Source organism: Nilaparvata lugens, chromosome 5 (assembly GCF_014356525.2).
Source record: "Nilaparvata lugens isolate BPH chromosome 5, ASM1435652v1, whole genome shotgun sequence".
Classification (NCBI taxonomy): Eukaryota; Metazoa; Arthropoda; class Insecta; order Hemiptera; family Delphacidae; genus Nilaparvata; species Nilaparvata lugens.
Window position 1 is genome coordinate 1,098,936 of NC_052508.1, and position 18,406 is coordinate 1,117,341.

Genomic DNA, 18,406 nt, shown 5'->3' on the forward strand with positions numbered 1-18,406 from the left:
ACTCTGATATCTCACTCTGCAATAAATTATTATTTACACTGTATCGATCAGCCATAACCCATAAAGAACACTTTACTTACTTACCGGTACAGTACTTACTTCCGATGAGTAAGATGTACTGTATTCCTCACGGTCCTGGATCGGGGAATAGTCAAATTGTGTCAAACTCACTTTGTTAAGAGTAGAAACAGATTAGATAAAAATGATTCATGTAAGTTACTGGATCAGGCTGAATATTGAAATCCTTTACTGAGTAAGCTAGCAGTATTATCATTGATCACATATATTCGTTTATAATAATATTGTTAGAGATACCGTAATGTATGTTCTGTTTTAATACTAAAGATAACCTACACTGCAAAATTTTTCTATTTCAAGCCATTCTTGTTATGATTTGATAAGAATTCTTATTCCAATAGTGACTTATATAATAAAATGAGTGATAGCCTACCAATTTACCTTTTCAAAAAATTATGTTTAATCTAAAAATTCCTTAAATCTAATAAAGCTATAAATATTAGCATACTACAAAAGCTGTGGTTGTAATTCCTCTCGTAGAAATTGAGCAATACTGTAATCAAAATTGAAAAAAAAACAATTGGTAGGCCTAATTCAAAGCTTAAGCAACTCAACATTACACTATATTACTATATTTTTTTACAATAATTGAAATACGTGTTTGAATTTGAAAAAGCCAATTTAAAACATGGGTAACCTACAAATTGGTTAACCAATAACTAAGAATATTAAGAGAACTCAATGATTACTACCCTTGAAATTCATGATGAGAGATCAAAATTGTATTGGTAAAATAAAATAACAACCCTTTATTCGAAAAAGTAGTTATCAGTTGAATTATAAACGTTTATTCATGAAAAATTCCATTCGACATAGGGATTTCAATGTAAACACGGATTGAAGTGTACGCTTTTGAACAGCTGATCGGCTGTATGTACTGGCCATGAGTTGAGTAGGCCATGGTTTAACATTACGACCAAGTGCAAAGTTTCATTCATAATTCTAGTTGTAACTGAATATCAGCTGAACTGAAGTGAATAATTAAAACCGATTTGTGAATTGATTTCAATGACGTAATACACGTTTCTCTTATTTCAATTATTGCTATTTGCTTAGCATTGTAAATTCACTGTTCATGCATTGTGAAATTTTGTGAATAAACTGGTCATGCATTGTAAAAGTTTGTGAATAAACTAACTGTACATGCATTGTAAAATTTTGTGAATAAACTATTTTTTTAAATGAATAATTATGAATATTATATGTAGAATAAGAGTAATATTTCATCTGATTTCTCTGATAATAAATTATTTAGGGTAAGTGTATATCTTAAGTTGCATGTCAAATCACTATGCCTAGTTGAGTCAACGAATATGAAACCCAAGCAAAGCATGCAAGCGAAGCGCTGATATTTCCAAACCTAAAACGCAATCGTCTGAATGTAAACATCAATATTATACTACAATCGATTATTAGAAACTTGGAAAGATTCAGAAAAATTGAAATTATCACAGAAGTAGACAAGTAGTACTATAATAACTCTATTACGTCCATTATTTGCAACATTAGAAGGAAAATTTCAAATCATAAACAATTTTGATTCCTTTCAAGGTTTCAAAAAATTGTAGATTTTAAAATTGAAGGGTTGAAGCACCGGATTGATTTCAGGTGAACCCAAACGTGTGATACGGATCGCTGCATCTCAATATTGCCAGAACTTGCCAATTTTCTTGTTTTAGCTGAGCATTTGTTGTTTTGTGTCATAGGATTGAGTATAAGAGCATTTCGCAGTTTTATTGTGGATTGCACCGAGCTTGGTTGTATGCTCTACTAATTACACCTAAGTCCACATGTTTTCAGGAAGAAATGAAGTATATCCGTATTAATATTTTTAAATTGCACTACTGTAACAATAGCACGTGCTGTTTTTGCCCAACAATTAGTACTCTATACTCTTATGAAGCCCTCAAGTTAGTAATTTCTCTACTGGGTGAGAAAAAACTTCAAAATATGTAAATAAATGAAAAAAATAACCAGTTACCTTGATGATGAATAAATTATTTATTATAGAATAATTATTGAACTTGATATCAAATGAATAGTTTATTATGACTTTAACAAATTAATAGTGAATGTTGCAGTATGAAAGTTCGTAATTCGATAACTTATTTGATTATTCTAAATCTACACATATTCAGTTAAATCCATGGAAAATATTACAAAAAACCACCAAATGAAATTTATCCTGTGATTGACACTTTGTAATTGGAACATCTAGATCTCTCAAAGGATAAATATTCAATAATATTTTCAATAACTTGACTATAATTTTAGAATCGTTAAATTGATATTGAACTATTTTATCCTGTAATTGACATAACGAAGAGTTACATTGCACTTGAAAAGTCTAAATGAATAAATATTGAAGATTATTTTTAATGGTAACTTAACTTTACTATGATAATTACAGAAACGTTGAATTGATTAGAAAGCTAGAAAATGAGTAAGTTGATTACGATTCATTCTCCTTATTTTTGTTCAAATGAGCCATAACTTTGGCGACTAGTTCTCCTTTCTTGTCCTTGACTCTGCAATTGACACCCTGACTTCTAAGATAGGCAATGAGTGTGGCTGTGTTCACTCGACTGAGGCCTTCTGGAGTTTGCGCCATCATTGACACATCAATGTCCGCTTGTACTTGCGGACGACTTCGCTTTCTATTATTCTGTGGAATTAATAATTCAATACTGTATTGCTTTTCATGAGAAAACACTAAACTAAAAATATTCTCTATGAGAGTAATTCTATTCAATTGAGCTAACAGCAGAGACGACCCAAGATCGCAATCACTGGCGACTTAGATCCAGGAGAGCCGACCCCAAATAATGGGAAAAAGGCAACGAAGAATAAGAGGAGAGTAATTCTATTGAAGTACAAGTGAGAAGAGTGTCGCTTATTAAGGTGCGTACAGATATACGCGCCGCGAACATGAGCAATTCACTTTTAATCAGCTTATTATATCTGTATTTTTACAGAAACGGTAAGATACAGGATATAAAAAGTTAGCAAATTTTATCAAGATTTCAAGGATTCCTTATTTATTGAGACTGGTCGAAGAATAACAAAGAAATTAATTATTTTCGTACTGGATGCATGACCACTTTTCACCATTTAAACATCAATATTAAATTTTCGATTCCAATAATTGTATTTAAGATGACGCTTTCAAACACGGTATGGCTCCATATGGCCATCCAGCTGATTTTAGAATGTTTTTCAGATTATCTTGTTTGTTCATGGTCATGCATGCATGGTCAAGGTACGAAAAGAATTAATCTCTCTGTTATTCTTTGACCAATCTTAATAAATAAGGTATCCTTGAAATCTTGATAAAATTTGCTAAATTTTTTGTCTCTTGTAATTTTTTGTATAGTGAACGGTTTTCGTGAAATTTGCAATAAAAAATTTAAAATGGCCGCCATTTTGAAAATTCACATCGAAAATTTTCTATTTCAATTTTAAAGTTGAGTCTTTATAGTTTATAGCATAAATTTTCATGCAAATTTCAGATCAATACAACATTCCGTTCTTGAGATAAAGATTCCCAAGTGAAAAAAACAAAATGTCAGCTATAAGGATAACCGCTGAGTTTTGGACACTTCAAATACGACATTTGTCGTATTTTTTGTCGTAGATATATCATCCAGGAGCAATACCCTAGAATGTTGGACACTAATTCTGAAACACCCTGTAATAATAATAATATCGAGTGACCTGGCTGGCTCAGGTCTGGTGTCAGAGTTTTCAGGTCGCAACTGATCAATTTCAGGGCCTCTGACATGACCTAACGACTGCTTTTTAGGCAGCCGGGACCGACGGCTTAACGTGTCCATCCGAAACACGGGAGTGGCCCGAGATAAATATCTTGCCCGGGCCGGGATTTGAACCCGGGCCTCTGAATCATAAAGCCAGCATCTGATCCACTCGACTACGGCCACTCCTAGCACCCTGTAGAGTAATGACTAATTTGTTGTTACCTGATCTCCTAGCCGTCTGGCGTACAGGTGATACGGGCAGCACCTCGCTAGCATCAGAGTCATCGCTGTTGCCCCCATCCTCACTACTACTTTCCCACGCCGCTTTGCTCTTCTTCTTCGGACTGCCCTTGGTGCCTCGCGGCTTCCTCGGCTTCTTCTCGCCGTTCTCGGCCTTCTTAGCACGTGGCTTCTTCTCGGCAGCCTTCTTCGCCGGCGTGTTGGCTATTCGATCCGACAGTGACACCTGGTTCTTCTCACTCATCAAGTCGAATTCGTCCACCTCCTCGTCTCCCAACTTCTTTCTCTGCAACAAATCACCATTTCAAACGTAAAGAAAATAATTATATTAAGAATAATATTTGTAAAATAATAATTTCTCTGGTCAAGCCATGTCAAGAAAAAAAGGGATGAGCTCAACTACAAGTATAGTAGGATGTATTGACTGATAGGAAGGGATTCAAGCTTATCAACCTACAATAAAATTCTACTCTACAAACAGATAGTGAGGCCTGTCTGGTTGTATGGAGCGCAACTGTGGGGCTGTACAGCAGAGAGCAATATTGGATCATCCAACGATTCCAAAACAAGTTTCTGCGAAATGCTCCATACTTCATCAGGAACGCCGACCTTCAGGTGGAGACAGCCAAGGAGATGATTGTAAAAACAGCAAGGATCTATCTATGAGGAGTCTCTACATGACCACCAAAATGTTGTGGCAATCCAGCTTTTGGACAATTCAACATTGACGGGGAGATTGAAAAGGGAGGAGCCAACAGATCTGGTGTCAGCCTCCAGGAGTGTTTAGTGAAAGTGGAAAAAATTAATACCAATATCAATTTAGTGCAGTGATGAATGAATGAACTAATTTAAAACAAGGAGAAGCTATTACAAGATTATTTTTGTAAAATGACTTGAATAAATATTAATTTAGGATAGAAAAAACTGATCGTTAGTCCTAGTACTAGTAGCAGTTATATTCAATAAAAAAATTTCTCTGGTCGAGAGTACAACACGACCAGAGGAGTTAATTCAAACTATAGACATGTTGATTACAATAAGCATATAAGCTACGATTATACGAAAATAACACCATAGTACACTTGTAAAGACCTTTTTAATATGAAATAACAAAAGATGATAATTGTTCATTTGAAATAAGAATTTATTTTTAAAACTTGAAAATGATGTAAGCATCAAAACTAGTTTTTTTTCAATTTGTTATTTTATATTAAAAAGATCTCAAAAAAGTACTATGGTGTTATTCTACAAATAGGAATTATGTAGTTTTGAATATATAAGTTTTCAGAAAATATGGAACTACTGAGAATAATATAATATATTGTTAATTAAATATTATTTAATTCCACGAAGCAAGAAAAACCCCAAAATAAACAACTTGTGCAAGTGAAAATAACTAACTTGTACAATGATAGCAATACTGTAATAAATTGGGCTGGCCACTAACGGTAGAACATGCATGATACCATAGCCACCTCTAATACAAGGCCGCGGCCTACAATGTTGCAACGTCGCAGTGTAGGCCTAGAATATAATACATGATTGGTGAAAAAGATCAGCTGGTATTTTTTTAAAACTTTTTCACCAATCATGTATTATATTCTAGGCCTACACTGCGACGTTGCAATATCGAAGGCCGCGGCCTTTAATTCCACGAAGCAAGAAAAACCCCAAAATAAACAACTTGTGCAAGTGAAAATAACTAACTTGTACAATGATAGCAATACTGTAATAAATTGGGCTGGCCACTAACGGTAGAACATGCATGATACCATAGCCACCTCTAATACAAGGCCGCGGCCTACGATGTTGCAACGTCGCAGTGTAGGCCTAGAATATAATACATGATTGGTGAAAAAGATCAGCTGGTATTTTTTTAAAACTTTTTCACCAATCATGTATTATATTCTAGGCCTTCACTGCGACGTTGCAATATCGAAGGCCGCGGCCTTGTATTAGAGGTGGCTATGATGATACACATGTCGTACATTGATAGGTCATCACAGCGAAAGGCTTCGAACAAAATTATTTGAGGTTACACTTTTGAATCTTTGATTTTTTGTTGTTCCCGTACGTGTATAAGCCAGTTCTTTCCTTTATTATAAATATCGGGGCACCAAGCTTCGCTCGTTATTTTTATTTATTGATAAACAGGGCCCTGTTTCATAAAACCTATAAGTGACGTAATACAGGAGAATTACCATTTCAATTACATGCTTAAATCAGCTGTTCATGTAATACAGGACTTCTAAGTTTTTATGAAACAGCTGGCTATACGTCAGCTTATGAATTTCGGGGATGCGATATTTTGATTTTTCACAGAATCAATCACTCGCTCAATTTTTACTATCCACAGACGACGAAAGTCTCAGCTGTTTCAGCCAAGAATGAATTATCCTTTTAATGTGGTTCAGCAAGTTTTCCCAGGGATGAGACCTAGTGCAATCGAATTTTCATATCATAAACCTACTATGTTCCAAATTTCGTGAAAATCGTTATAGCCGTTTTCGAGATCCGTTGAACATAAATATATACCCATATAACCACATAACCATATAAATATATATAAACAGAAATGCTCGCTTAATATATTATTATTATTAGCGTATGGCTTTTAATGGTGGGGAGACCCAAGGGTAGTTCCACCTCGCCGTATTATAGTCCAAAGTTCCCTAATGGGAAACCGGACACTAAGGTTATAGTAAGCACAATACTTTAAATTTACACTTTTCACTTCGGAATTGAGTTCATTTTGATGTTAAAAAGTCCAAACATATACAAAACCAAAACAAAACATAAAAACACTAAGCCATATTTGGAAAAAATTAAATTTAGATTATAAATTTAGAGCCGAAAATTTATAGCATGTTTTAATAGGATATAGATAGATGATAAAAAAACTGACCGCTTTGGATTTGCCCTTGTTCTCTTTAGCAGCAGCTGCTTTCTCCACCTTCTTCTTGAACTCGTCGGAGATGACTGGCGCGACACGGCGGGCGATCGGCGACGGCAGGTAGTCAGTGACCAACACCTTGTTCTTGTTCCTGGCCCCGCCCTTCTTGGCCCCACCCTTTGCACCCTTTCCGCCCTCCACCTTGATGTCCAGCATTTCGGCACGCTCCTTTGCCTCGTATTCGTCCAGCTGCAACCATTCAACAATCGTAAATTATCATCAACTATTTCACAAATCAAGCTGAAACATCATCACACAACACAGACAGTTTTGGCATTACATTTTAGTACAAGTGATATTACAAGTGTATAATCCGGGTCATGTAGCTTTGCCTATCGGCGGAGGGCTACTAGACTACAATACTACCCGTTCAAAAACATCGAAAATATATTTATCCATAAGCAACAGATGCTCAAAAGCAACGTGTTGCATCCGAAAAGGTACACAAGGAGCTTTTTGGAGTTATGACAACCAGAGACAAAAAATAGGTATTATTAAACGTGGTTAGGTATTCCTTACTCTATGGCACAACGCAGCCCAATATGTATCGCAGCTCAACGCAGCTTTAAGCAACTTGTTGCATCCGAAAAGATACACAAGGAGTTTTAATGTATCTTCACATAAGCAACAGATGCTATTTTATATCTTCTCATAAGCAACGTGTTGCATATGAAGAACAACGTGTTGTTTTGGAGCTACGTCCTTTTAGCACAACACAGCCTATCAGATGACATTCGTTCAACATGATCTTTCCATTCTTGGTGATACGTTGCAACTCTCTCATTCATGGAGAATCTCTGTCTAGCAAGCTTTCTTCAAGGAAGAAGCTCTGCAGGGAGCTTCCTCTATCTAGGGATCTAGGGTCTCTGAAGCTGATGTTTTTTCAAAGCCGTAACTATCACCCCGCGAACCATACCTTGCCTATATGCAGTTTCAAAGTCACGGGACGTGTACTGTACATGTCACTTGTGAAGATTTCAAAAACATACTCAATGAATTGCCTTGTAAATAAAAACATAGAGAAAAGATAGCATAAGAAGATATCCCATGGTAGAAAGGCTGTTCACATGTTTCTAATTTCAAGCAGATTTTTTTTGTCAACTGAAGCCGATTACTGTCTACTAATGTATATTTATTATCACTGTTTTGGCCGGGTAAGAGTGTACGAACACACAGTATGAGAAACTACCAGCGACACATAGCTTTCTGATAAACAACTACTAGGACTATCGGCTTGAATTAACAGTGAAATTAGGAACATAAACGACCTATATACCATGGGATATCTTCTTATGCTATTTTTTCTCTATGATAAAAACCTCTAATATAGTTTCAACTTCATGGGGTACCTAATTTCACAAGAGTGGCTAGAATAAAGAACTGTGCCTGAATGTTTTTGTATTCTATTTAAAGCTGTGTGCGGACTTTGCGCCACGAACACGTTCATTTCGGTCTTCGTCAGCTGATGCCAAGCTTATATCTGTAGCTAAAAGTGAGATTTCGTTTGTGCATAGACTTCCGAAGTCGACGATGACAGGCATTGTTGTCTGATGACATTCATACTGTCCAAATTTCAAATGTGCTAAAACAGTGGATCAAATAAGTTTTCATTATTTGTGTTTATTATTTAAGTATCTAAGAATCAAAACATTTCGAATAATATCAGCATATTGCCACTTAAAAGTATAAACCTAACCTCTCCCTGTAAAACATAATGAAACAGAATCTTTTTGGTTATTTAGACAATTTGAAATCTACCCAATCTAAAATCCTCGCCCTGTCGTGGTGGACGACGGCATTTACGCACAAACCAACCCCCATTTTTACCGTACCTGTACAAATACAGGCCTATAATCAGCCAATGAAAAGCAAATGAGCGTGTTTGTGGCGCAAAGGTCTTTTCGCAGCTTCAGGTAGTACAAATAAAAGATGTGAATATATTACTGTTTGTATGTAAATAGATTCAGTCATGTGAAAGGAATATGTTCTATTGTGAAATAATCTTTATCGTACTAATCTTAATAGTAATAATACTTATACTTATCTTAATATTCATACTAGTTTTTTCTTCCAAAAAATATTTTTCTTATGAAAGAGTCATTGAGCTGGAAAATTGTAAATTATACTATTTTTTCATGAGGAATATATAACTATTTGAATTGAATAAAGATGATTTGATTTCAGTTTGAAAGGTGGCGCAAAAGTCTGTCCGCAAAGTAGTACATAGATGTGAAAATATTACTGTTTGTATGTAAAAAGATGCAATATACTAAAATATAGATGCAATATAGATAAATTATACTATTTTTTCATGAGGAATCTATAACTATTTGAATTGAATAAAGATGATTTGATTTCAGTTTGAAAGGTGGCGCAAAAGTCTGTCCGCAAAGTAGTACATAGATGTGAAAATATTACTGTTTGTATGTAAAAAGATGCAATCTGAAACTGATTATGTGAAAGGAATATGAGGTATATTGTGGAATGAAGATGGTTTGCTTTGAGTACCTTTTCGATGAGTGTATCGAGATCGGCCACCCACAGGTCCTGCGGGGTCTTTGCCAGCAGGATACGGTACTCCTGCTGCTTCTCGTCCTTCTTCTGAATGAGCGCATCCTTCTTCTCCTTGGTGAGGTTCCACATTGCCATGCCGAGCAGGTAGTCGAAGTTACTGTCCAGGGTGTTCTGTCGCTCCTCCCCTTCTTCATCCCCTTCACCACCATCATCATCATCAGTCTGCGACAAGCCGGGAGCCGCTGCTGCCTCCTCCTACACACACACACACAAAATTAGCAAACTTTCATTTAGAAGTAAAATATCATGTTTTTTGACTCAGGGAACCTTGAAACGTAACTTAAGCCCGGTCCAGACGCTCAAGTTCACCATCAGTCTTTTGCTCAAGCAAAAGACGGATCGTTTGGTTCAAGCAAAAGACGGATGTAAAATTGCGTCCACACGCATCCGTTTTCCTATTTTTGATATTGTTTGATATGGTTCATTGAGTCTGAATTGTATACGGTTGGCATATATCCGGTAGATGAGTAATAATTATATTATATTATTGTATATATTGTATTGAGTTATATTATATTGTATTTTTTCGCTGATTAAACTGGATAATGCTATATTTCACAACATAATGATAAAAATATTACAGTTAATCGCCAAATGGCTTTGTTTACATGTCATATCTCGAGGCACAGTGATTGTAAATGGATTGAAATTTTGTAGATAGTATTCTTATCAACAATATAGTACATCTTAATATATCATGATAGTAAATCATAATATCAACATCAAATTCTGAGAGTATCATGAGAATCAAGAAAGAAAAAAAGGGTTAAATGTATATAGAATATTAACTAGCATGCAAAGAGCATAAATAAAAAACCAAATAAAAATAATTTAATGTATTCAGGAAATAAGAGTTACCAGGCGCATGAATACCTAATAAAATTTGCATGCACCAATAGTAAAACGGCAGTTAATAGGCGGCAACTGTAGGCCAATTCAAAAATATTTATATATATTTATATAAATGTACTAGTTTTCGTGTAAAAATTTGTGTAATCTATGTTATCAATATGGCTCGAATGCAAAGAAATTATTAATCATATAATCTAAGCAATATTTTGGCATTTTTTGTAAGATCTATTTGAATTTAATGGCGGAGGATTGAGATATTTAAATTTTATGCTAATTTGAAAGTCGGAAAGAGGATCTGTAAAACTTGAGAAGGAAGAACCAGCACTCGCCAGCCAGATGCCACCATAAGAGGACCCCAAATATTTTAGAGCGAAGTACCTTATTAATAATTTTGTAAAAATTAAAGTTAAAGTAAATTATTAAATTTCTTAAAAGACTTCGTGATGCTATTGTGAAGCAGAAGTCATTTTTCATTTTAATTAAATTTATAACCCCTTGGAGGAGACGATTCCGGCTACCATATTCCCGGACCACATGGAGTTGGATCGACATCGGCGGCTTACAAGAAGATTTTCGACACGTGAGTGATTAAATTTGAATTTAGTGATGGGCGCCCTAGTGCTTCGAAATAATCTGATGATCAAAGCTAGCTCGCCGAAAGGGTTATTATAAATTGAGAAATTAATAAGAGTAATACTTGCGCAAGTAAAAATTAGTATTAAAGGTATTTAATTGAAAGAAAAATATATAGATCAATATTTTTAGAAATTTCTATTTAATCAAAGAAGTACGAAATCTAGGCTATTAAAACATATGCATATAATATTTAATTTTTTGCAATACAATTTGCGATAATTTATCATAGTTCTAATTCACTAGATGAATGGCTCTACCTATTCCGTCAGGTGCCGAATCTTGCACCCTGAGATGAAAATATATATTCGATACAAATAAATCTACTAAATACTAGAGATTTTAATATATAGATATATTTGGATTATTAGTGGCTAATTTATCAAGCTGATCTTAGAGCACATATTTATGATTAAATTATCCAAGCAGACAAGTATTAGCAAGTACATGTCACAGCTACATGCCAAAGAATGCATATGATTTCAAGATAAAGGCACATGGTAATGATTCGTGCCATAAATCTAGAATATAAAGTTAGCCTGTGATATTTTTATTGATTTCAAATATTGTTCTATTTTTATATTATATTTTTTATCGCTCTATATATATTTTTTGCCTCGACTGATCTTTGCATTATTTATGTAATATATGTGTAAAATTTTCATGGCGTGCAATTTATTTTATATTCCTCATCTCTATAGTATAAGTATCATTTATATATATATTTATTATTATTGAATTACAAGAGTTATTGGAGAAGCCCATATCTAGGCCTATCAAGATTTTTTAAGACTGAATACTATTAGAAAACCACGCCCTAATTATATTAAATCTCATGCTTTACCGACTGATGCCAAGCAGGAGGCTAATCGTTATTTTAATATAAAGAATAACGTGACACAAAGACATGTCGTACCAACGTGGGACTGATGATGAGAGCCAAGCTCATTGAATAATTATTTGAAATTAGGTCAATAACCATATTGAAAATTATAGATAACTTATACGAGTTGTGAGGAAAACTGGCGAAGGGAAATTTGTATTACTTTTTGGGGAATCAATAGCTTTAAATAAAGAGAAATTATATGTTTTAAAGAAAATTTTATATTATTATTATTGTAGAAAATATATTTTATAGAGAGAGCTATTATATTTTATGGGCCTAAACTGCTAGTCAGAAATCAATGAATAGTATTATTATATTATAAGAGCTTAAGTAATAAATAGGTTACCTGGCTTGTAATGTCCATAGGCCTATCCTCATTTGTGTCCTTATTAATGCCTTGTTGGCCAAAACTTTCACTTTTTTAACAAACACTTGACACTTAATCCATTTTTAAAATATGAGTCTCTTGTCGTCCACGCAAAGTAAGGTAGCAGACACACTGCAGACGGCGATAATAGCGGAGATCGACGCTGAGGGGGGCGCGATGGAGTCCAACGCCCAGATATCTTCAATCACCGCCAAGAATCCTGTGAACAGTAATAAACCGTTAAATGTCTCCCAAGAAGCAATAAGGAGGGTTATAGTAGAGGGGATGATCAAGTCATTTTCTAATAGTTTAGAAAAAACAATGACCACAGTAATGAAGAACTTAAAGGCGGAAATGAAGGAAATGCGGGAATCACTGAAGGATACATCGGTAAGAATGGGTAAGGAGACTGCGGAAAGAATAGATAACCTACCAGCACAAAACACTTCACAAATTCATGAAATAGCTACAAACAGGAACAATAGTCAACTTATTTCCATAAATAAACAACAGAATAGTAAATCTACACAAATAGCTCACCTAAATTCTGATATAAATCAAAACAAAGTACAACTTAATTCATTGGAGACAACCGTTGGAGAACAGCAATTATTTTCATCTGAATTAAATGCCGAAGTAGTAGATAATGAAACAGAAGCTTCTAGTCATTGGAAACAGGCCCAAGAGAAGTTGGTACAACTTGAAAGTCAAATACATCAATTTCCGCACGAGAATATAGAGCCTATTCCCATAGCAACGTTTGATTCACTACACAGTTTCAATGAATTAGGCCGTTTTGACAATACAGACCGCTATCTCCAACCTAAAGAATTTATAGATCAGATAAAACTAGTTCAATCATTAACACCCACCTCTTGGAATTTTTGGCGTCTTCGTTTGACTAGTTTATTGATTGGCGAACCCCTGATGTTCTTTCGGAGTAGAGCCCATGAATTTACATCATTGGATGAGTTTGTAGCTGTCTTCCTGGAACAGTATTGGAGCAGAAGTAAACAGTTGGACGTGCTAGCGGACATTATATCATGCGATTTCAACCCTAACTTAGACGGTGCATGTACCACTTTCGTCACTGCCCTACAGTTTAAAAATTCTCAATTGAGCGAGCCCATTAACGAATCGGCATTAGCAAGTATTATTTTAAAGAAGCTACCGTATCAAGTTAGAATGGCACTCGCCACACAACCCATTACTGATTGCAAACAGCTGATAAATCATTTATATGGCATACAGTCTGTGATGGCAATATCAAACCACCGTTCAGACCAGAGATACGCACCAAATCAACATAACTCAAAATTTAATCAATATAACAGCCAAAATTATGAATCAGTACCATATGATTGCTCACGACCTACTCCTCAATTTGAACACCGAAATGATCATAAACACAATAATAATTGGAATAATAGAAGCTTTCAAAATTGTCAAACAAATCATTATCCACAGCAAACCTACAAAAGAAATTATTATTATGGCCGTGATCGATTTAACACAAATAATGATTACACTCAGAATAATTACAATAGAAATTACAAACCGCCACCTCATCAAATAAGTACAAACTACACATTAGAGCATGCGTCCAGATCAAATAAACAAAAGACACAAGATAACCCACCACCAAACGCAGAGAAGACTACAGCTAAAAAATTACGAATACATGATAACCCCGATACAACCCACGCAAGCTCAGAAAAAATAGATAGAGAAAATAAAGATACTACAGCCTCATATACCACCTTTGTGAACGGTTTACCGAAAATATTAGAAAAACAGAAGTCAATACAAGACAGCCTACCATCAAAAACCGCCGCCCACCATGAAATTAAAACAACCCGCAAACATCAACCCATATTAAGTATCCTGTTTCCCACCGAAGTCCAATCACCGCAGGTAGAGCAGCCCGCACATCAAGAGACCGCCACCATACTACCCGCTTTGAAAGTCACACTCGCGCATCAAGAGACCGCCACCGCACCCGTGCATCATTCGACCCCACCAAGGCACCCCAAGGAACCCAGGATAGAGGACCAAGAGGACGGACTACCGGATAAGAGGAGCGATCACCGTAAGGCCCGGAGACGGAGGCGCCCCGAGGACACCCGACCGGCATCAGGACGAGGAGAAAAGAGGCATGCATCATAAGGCCCGGAGAAAGAAGCGAAAGAAACGGAGGAACCGCGCGCGCGCATACCGGCCGCATGCACGGTTCAAACGCCCGAAGAGGACATCGGACCGGCACCGAGGAAGACAGGAAGCCGACAACCTGCATCCGCGGCACATACGTTTTAAAGGCTATGATCAGCGATGTGACCGGCAAAATGTACATAATAAATGGGATAAAAACGGAGCTACTAAAAGGACTACTACGGATTCATGCATGGGCAACAACGAAATGGACTACTTATTGAGAATGATGAAGGATAAACGGTGTTTGAGAAGATTAGAGGAATTAAAAAATAATATAAAATAAAATGGAAGTACCTGGCTATATGATTAGAGGTTATACTATTAAGGAGATAATAAATGTTCTGATATATTATATACTATTTGTTATAATGGCTGTGATAATATTGAAAAGTGATGCTATTGATGTTGTAATTAAGACCATGTTAGTGTTGAAGGAATTTGTTGACTGTTGGAAATCTTGTATGGTGAAATTATTTGTTATTAAGGCCGTGATGTTTGCTAAAAATTGTGATGTTAAGGAAATAATGAAGAGGATAATATTATTGAAGAAGTTTATGGCCTATGAAAAATCTTGCTTTACGAAACTGTTTCCTGATATGATTAAGGTTGTTTATAAAGAAACTATGTGGATAGTATTGAAAGAAAATAAATGGAAGGCTTTTGAATCAATTAAAAGAAATTATTATTAAAGGAACAAGGAGTTATTTGAAGAAAGAATATACCAGATACCAGGGCTTTAAATTCATGAAGGATAAGTTATCAATAGGACAGCCTCACAATCAACAAATGGATAGCAGATAACCCAACCAGCCTACAGTATAGCTACAAGCAGAAGCCAAAAGATACGAGAAAGCCACGAAATTTCTACATGAAATATCACAGAATTTGAAATAAATATGATAAGAAATCAAGGAAAACATTATTATCAAACCGATTACTGACCTTCCTTAATAAAATTTAATCTTGGCCTAGGACCGCATGGCAACAATCCAGTGTTTTAATTCCTTCCAACCGTTAGAAGCCTGCAATAAGGAAAAGAACAATTTTTAAATATGTAATTAAATTATATACATCAGATAAAAAAGGACACAAGCGGGGATAGTAAAATTAAAATTTGTTAATTACCTTTTTAAGAGAAAAAATAGAGCAGTTAGGTTAATAGTTATGAAACTCGACAGCAAATTCTGTAGAACCAGTGACCAGCTGGCCAAAGCCACCCAAATCAAACGAATGTAATGTCTGTTGAACATATGTTTATAAAAAAGAAGTACTATACCCAAAGAGTTATTTATTATTGTTATTTATTATATTTATTAATGTCGATATATTTATTTATATGTTTTTATATTTATTACTTTTAATTATGCCACGTTTGTTACCTGAAAAGACTTAAAGTGAATACCAGTTACCAAAACCAAAGAGCCATTAGCAAAGAAAGTATTGTACCTGATGTATAGAAAATTATTTATATTAAGACCTAAGAAATACTATAAGATAGAGCCCAGAAGTTTATGAATCGAAATTATTGTCTAAAAGGAATCATTATGAGAATTATGAAATGTGTGTAGTTAAGTTGGCGGCCCTGCAAGCGGCGAATTCAAAATTACTGTGTTGTAAATGGTGTCAGGAGGAGTACGTTTAGAAGTTTATATTTATGATATTTTTATGTGTGTTGAGGAGGAGAATTGTTATTGTTTTTGATAAAGGTATAAAGGAGATGCAGTAAATATGACTGCGAAATGTGATAGAAGTAGGAGAGTATAATTTATAAATAAAGTATAGTGTATATCAGTGTATTTGAAGGGTGGGTTTTCATTAAAAACATTGTGATTCTCAAATATTTTGAATTCAAACCCAGGGGCGCGTGTAACATATTTAAATCTGGGTAGATGAAAAGCCCTAACAGAAATAGTAATAGGTCTAAAAATAAAGTAATTGGCTAATATCGCCAAGCAGATAATAAACAAGATTAGATAGCATCAGCTTGTTCTGGCTAAATGGTACAAGAACTTAAAAAGGATTTGAAGGAAGTTTACTACTCATAAATAGATTATTTATAAAATATTTGAAGATTGAGGTTAGGTAGATGTATTCACAGATCGGTGACCTAGAGATCGATCAAACCGAAGAACGTAGAATCTGACCAAAACCCCTTGGCAGAGCTTTATTGCATTCGGATGGTGTGCAATGTGAAAAAACACCCGTCCACGTGGCTAATTATTAGGTAGCATGGAATTAATATTAATATATAGAATATTAACTAGCATGCAAAGAGCATAAATAAAAAACCAAATAAAAATAATTTAATGTATTCAGGAAATAAGAGTTACCAGGCGCATGAATACCTAATAAAATTTGCATGCACCAATAGTAAAACGGCAGTTAATAGGCGGCAACTGTAGGCCAATTCAAAAATATTTATATATATTTATATAAATGTACTAGATTTTGTGTAAAAATTTGTGTAATCTATGTTATCAATATGGCTCGAATGCAAAGAAATTATTAATCATATAATCTAAGCAATATTTTGGCATTTTTGTAAGATCTATTTGAATTTAATGGCGGAGGATTGGGATATTTAAATTTTATGCTAATTTGAAAGTCGGAAAGAGGATCTGTAAAACTTGAGAAGGAAGAACCAGCACTCGCCAGCCAGATGCCACCATAAGAGGACCCCAAATATTTTAGAGCGAAGTACCTTATTAATAATTTTGTAAAAATTAAAGTTAAAGTAAATTATTAAATTTCTTAAAAGACTTCGTGATGCTATTGTGAAGCAGAAGTCATTTTTCATTTTAATTAAATTATAACCCCTTGGAGGAGACGATTCCGGCTACCATATTCCCGGACCACATGGAGTTGGATCGACATCGGCGGCTTACAAGAAGATTTTCGACACGTGAGTGATTAAATTTGAATTTAGTGATGGGCGCCCTAGTGCTTCGAAATAATCTGATGATCAAAGCTAGCTCGCCGAAAGGGTTATTATAAATTGAGAAATTAATAAGAGTAATACTTGCGCAAGTAAAAATTAGTATTAAAGGTATTTAATTGAAAGAAAAATATATAGATCAATATTTTAGAAATTTCTATTTAATCAAAGAAGTACGAAATCTAGGCTATCAAACGTATGCATACAATATTTAATTTTTTGCAATACAATTTGCGATAATTTATCATAGTTCTAATTCACTAGATGAATGGCTCTACCTATTCCGTCAGGTGCCGAATCTTGCACCCTGAGATAAAAATATATATTCGATACAAATAAATCTACTAAATACTAGAGATTTTAATATATAGATATATTTGGATTATTAGTGGCTAATTTATCAAGCTGATCTTAGAGCACATATTTTTGATTGAATTATCCAAGCGACAAGTATTAGCAAGTACATGTCACAGCTACATGCCAAAGAATGCATATGATTTCAAGATAAAGGCACATGGTAATGATTCGTGCCATAAATCTAGAATATAAAGTTAGCCTGTGATATTTTTATTGATTTCAAATATTGTTCTATTTTTTATATTATATTTTTTATCGCTCTATATATATTTTTTGCCTCGATTGATCTTTGCATTATTTGTGTAATATATGTGTGAAATTTTCATGGTGTGCAATTTATTTTATATTCCTCATCTCTATAGTATAAGTATCATTTATATATATATATATTTATTATTATTGAATTACAAGAGTTATTGGAGAAGCCCATATCTAGGCCTATCAAGATTTTTTAAGACTGAATACTATTAGAAAACCACGCCCTAATTATATTAAATCTCATGCTTTACCGACTGATGCCAAGCAGGAGGCTAATCGTTATTTAATATAAAGAATAACGTGACAA

The 18,406-nt window shown here is 34.6% G+C and overlaps 1 protein-coding gene across 1 annotated transcript in view; it reads right to left on the reverse strand.

Annotated features, from left to right (window-relative positions):
* LOC120351543 (DNA topoisomerase 2-alpha-like) overlaps nucleotides 1–18,406 on the reverse strand; it is a 61,393-nt gene that overhangs the window by 31,544 nt on the left and 11,443 nt on the right. The window contains exons 2-4 of the mRNA XM_039429328.1: nucleotides 9,535–9,795; nucleotides 6,979–7,215; nucleotides 4,056–4,359 (exon numbers count right to left, since the gene is read on the reverse strand). Coding sequence (XP_039285262.1) covers nucleotides 4,056–4,359; nucleotides 6,979–7,215; nucleotides 9,535–9,795 — 802 coding nt within the window. The remainder of the gene's footprint in view (nucleotides 1–4,055; nucleotides 4,360–6,978; nucleotides 7,216–9,534; nucleotides 9,796–18,406) is intronic.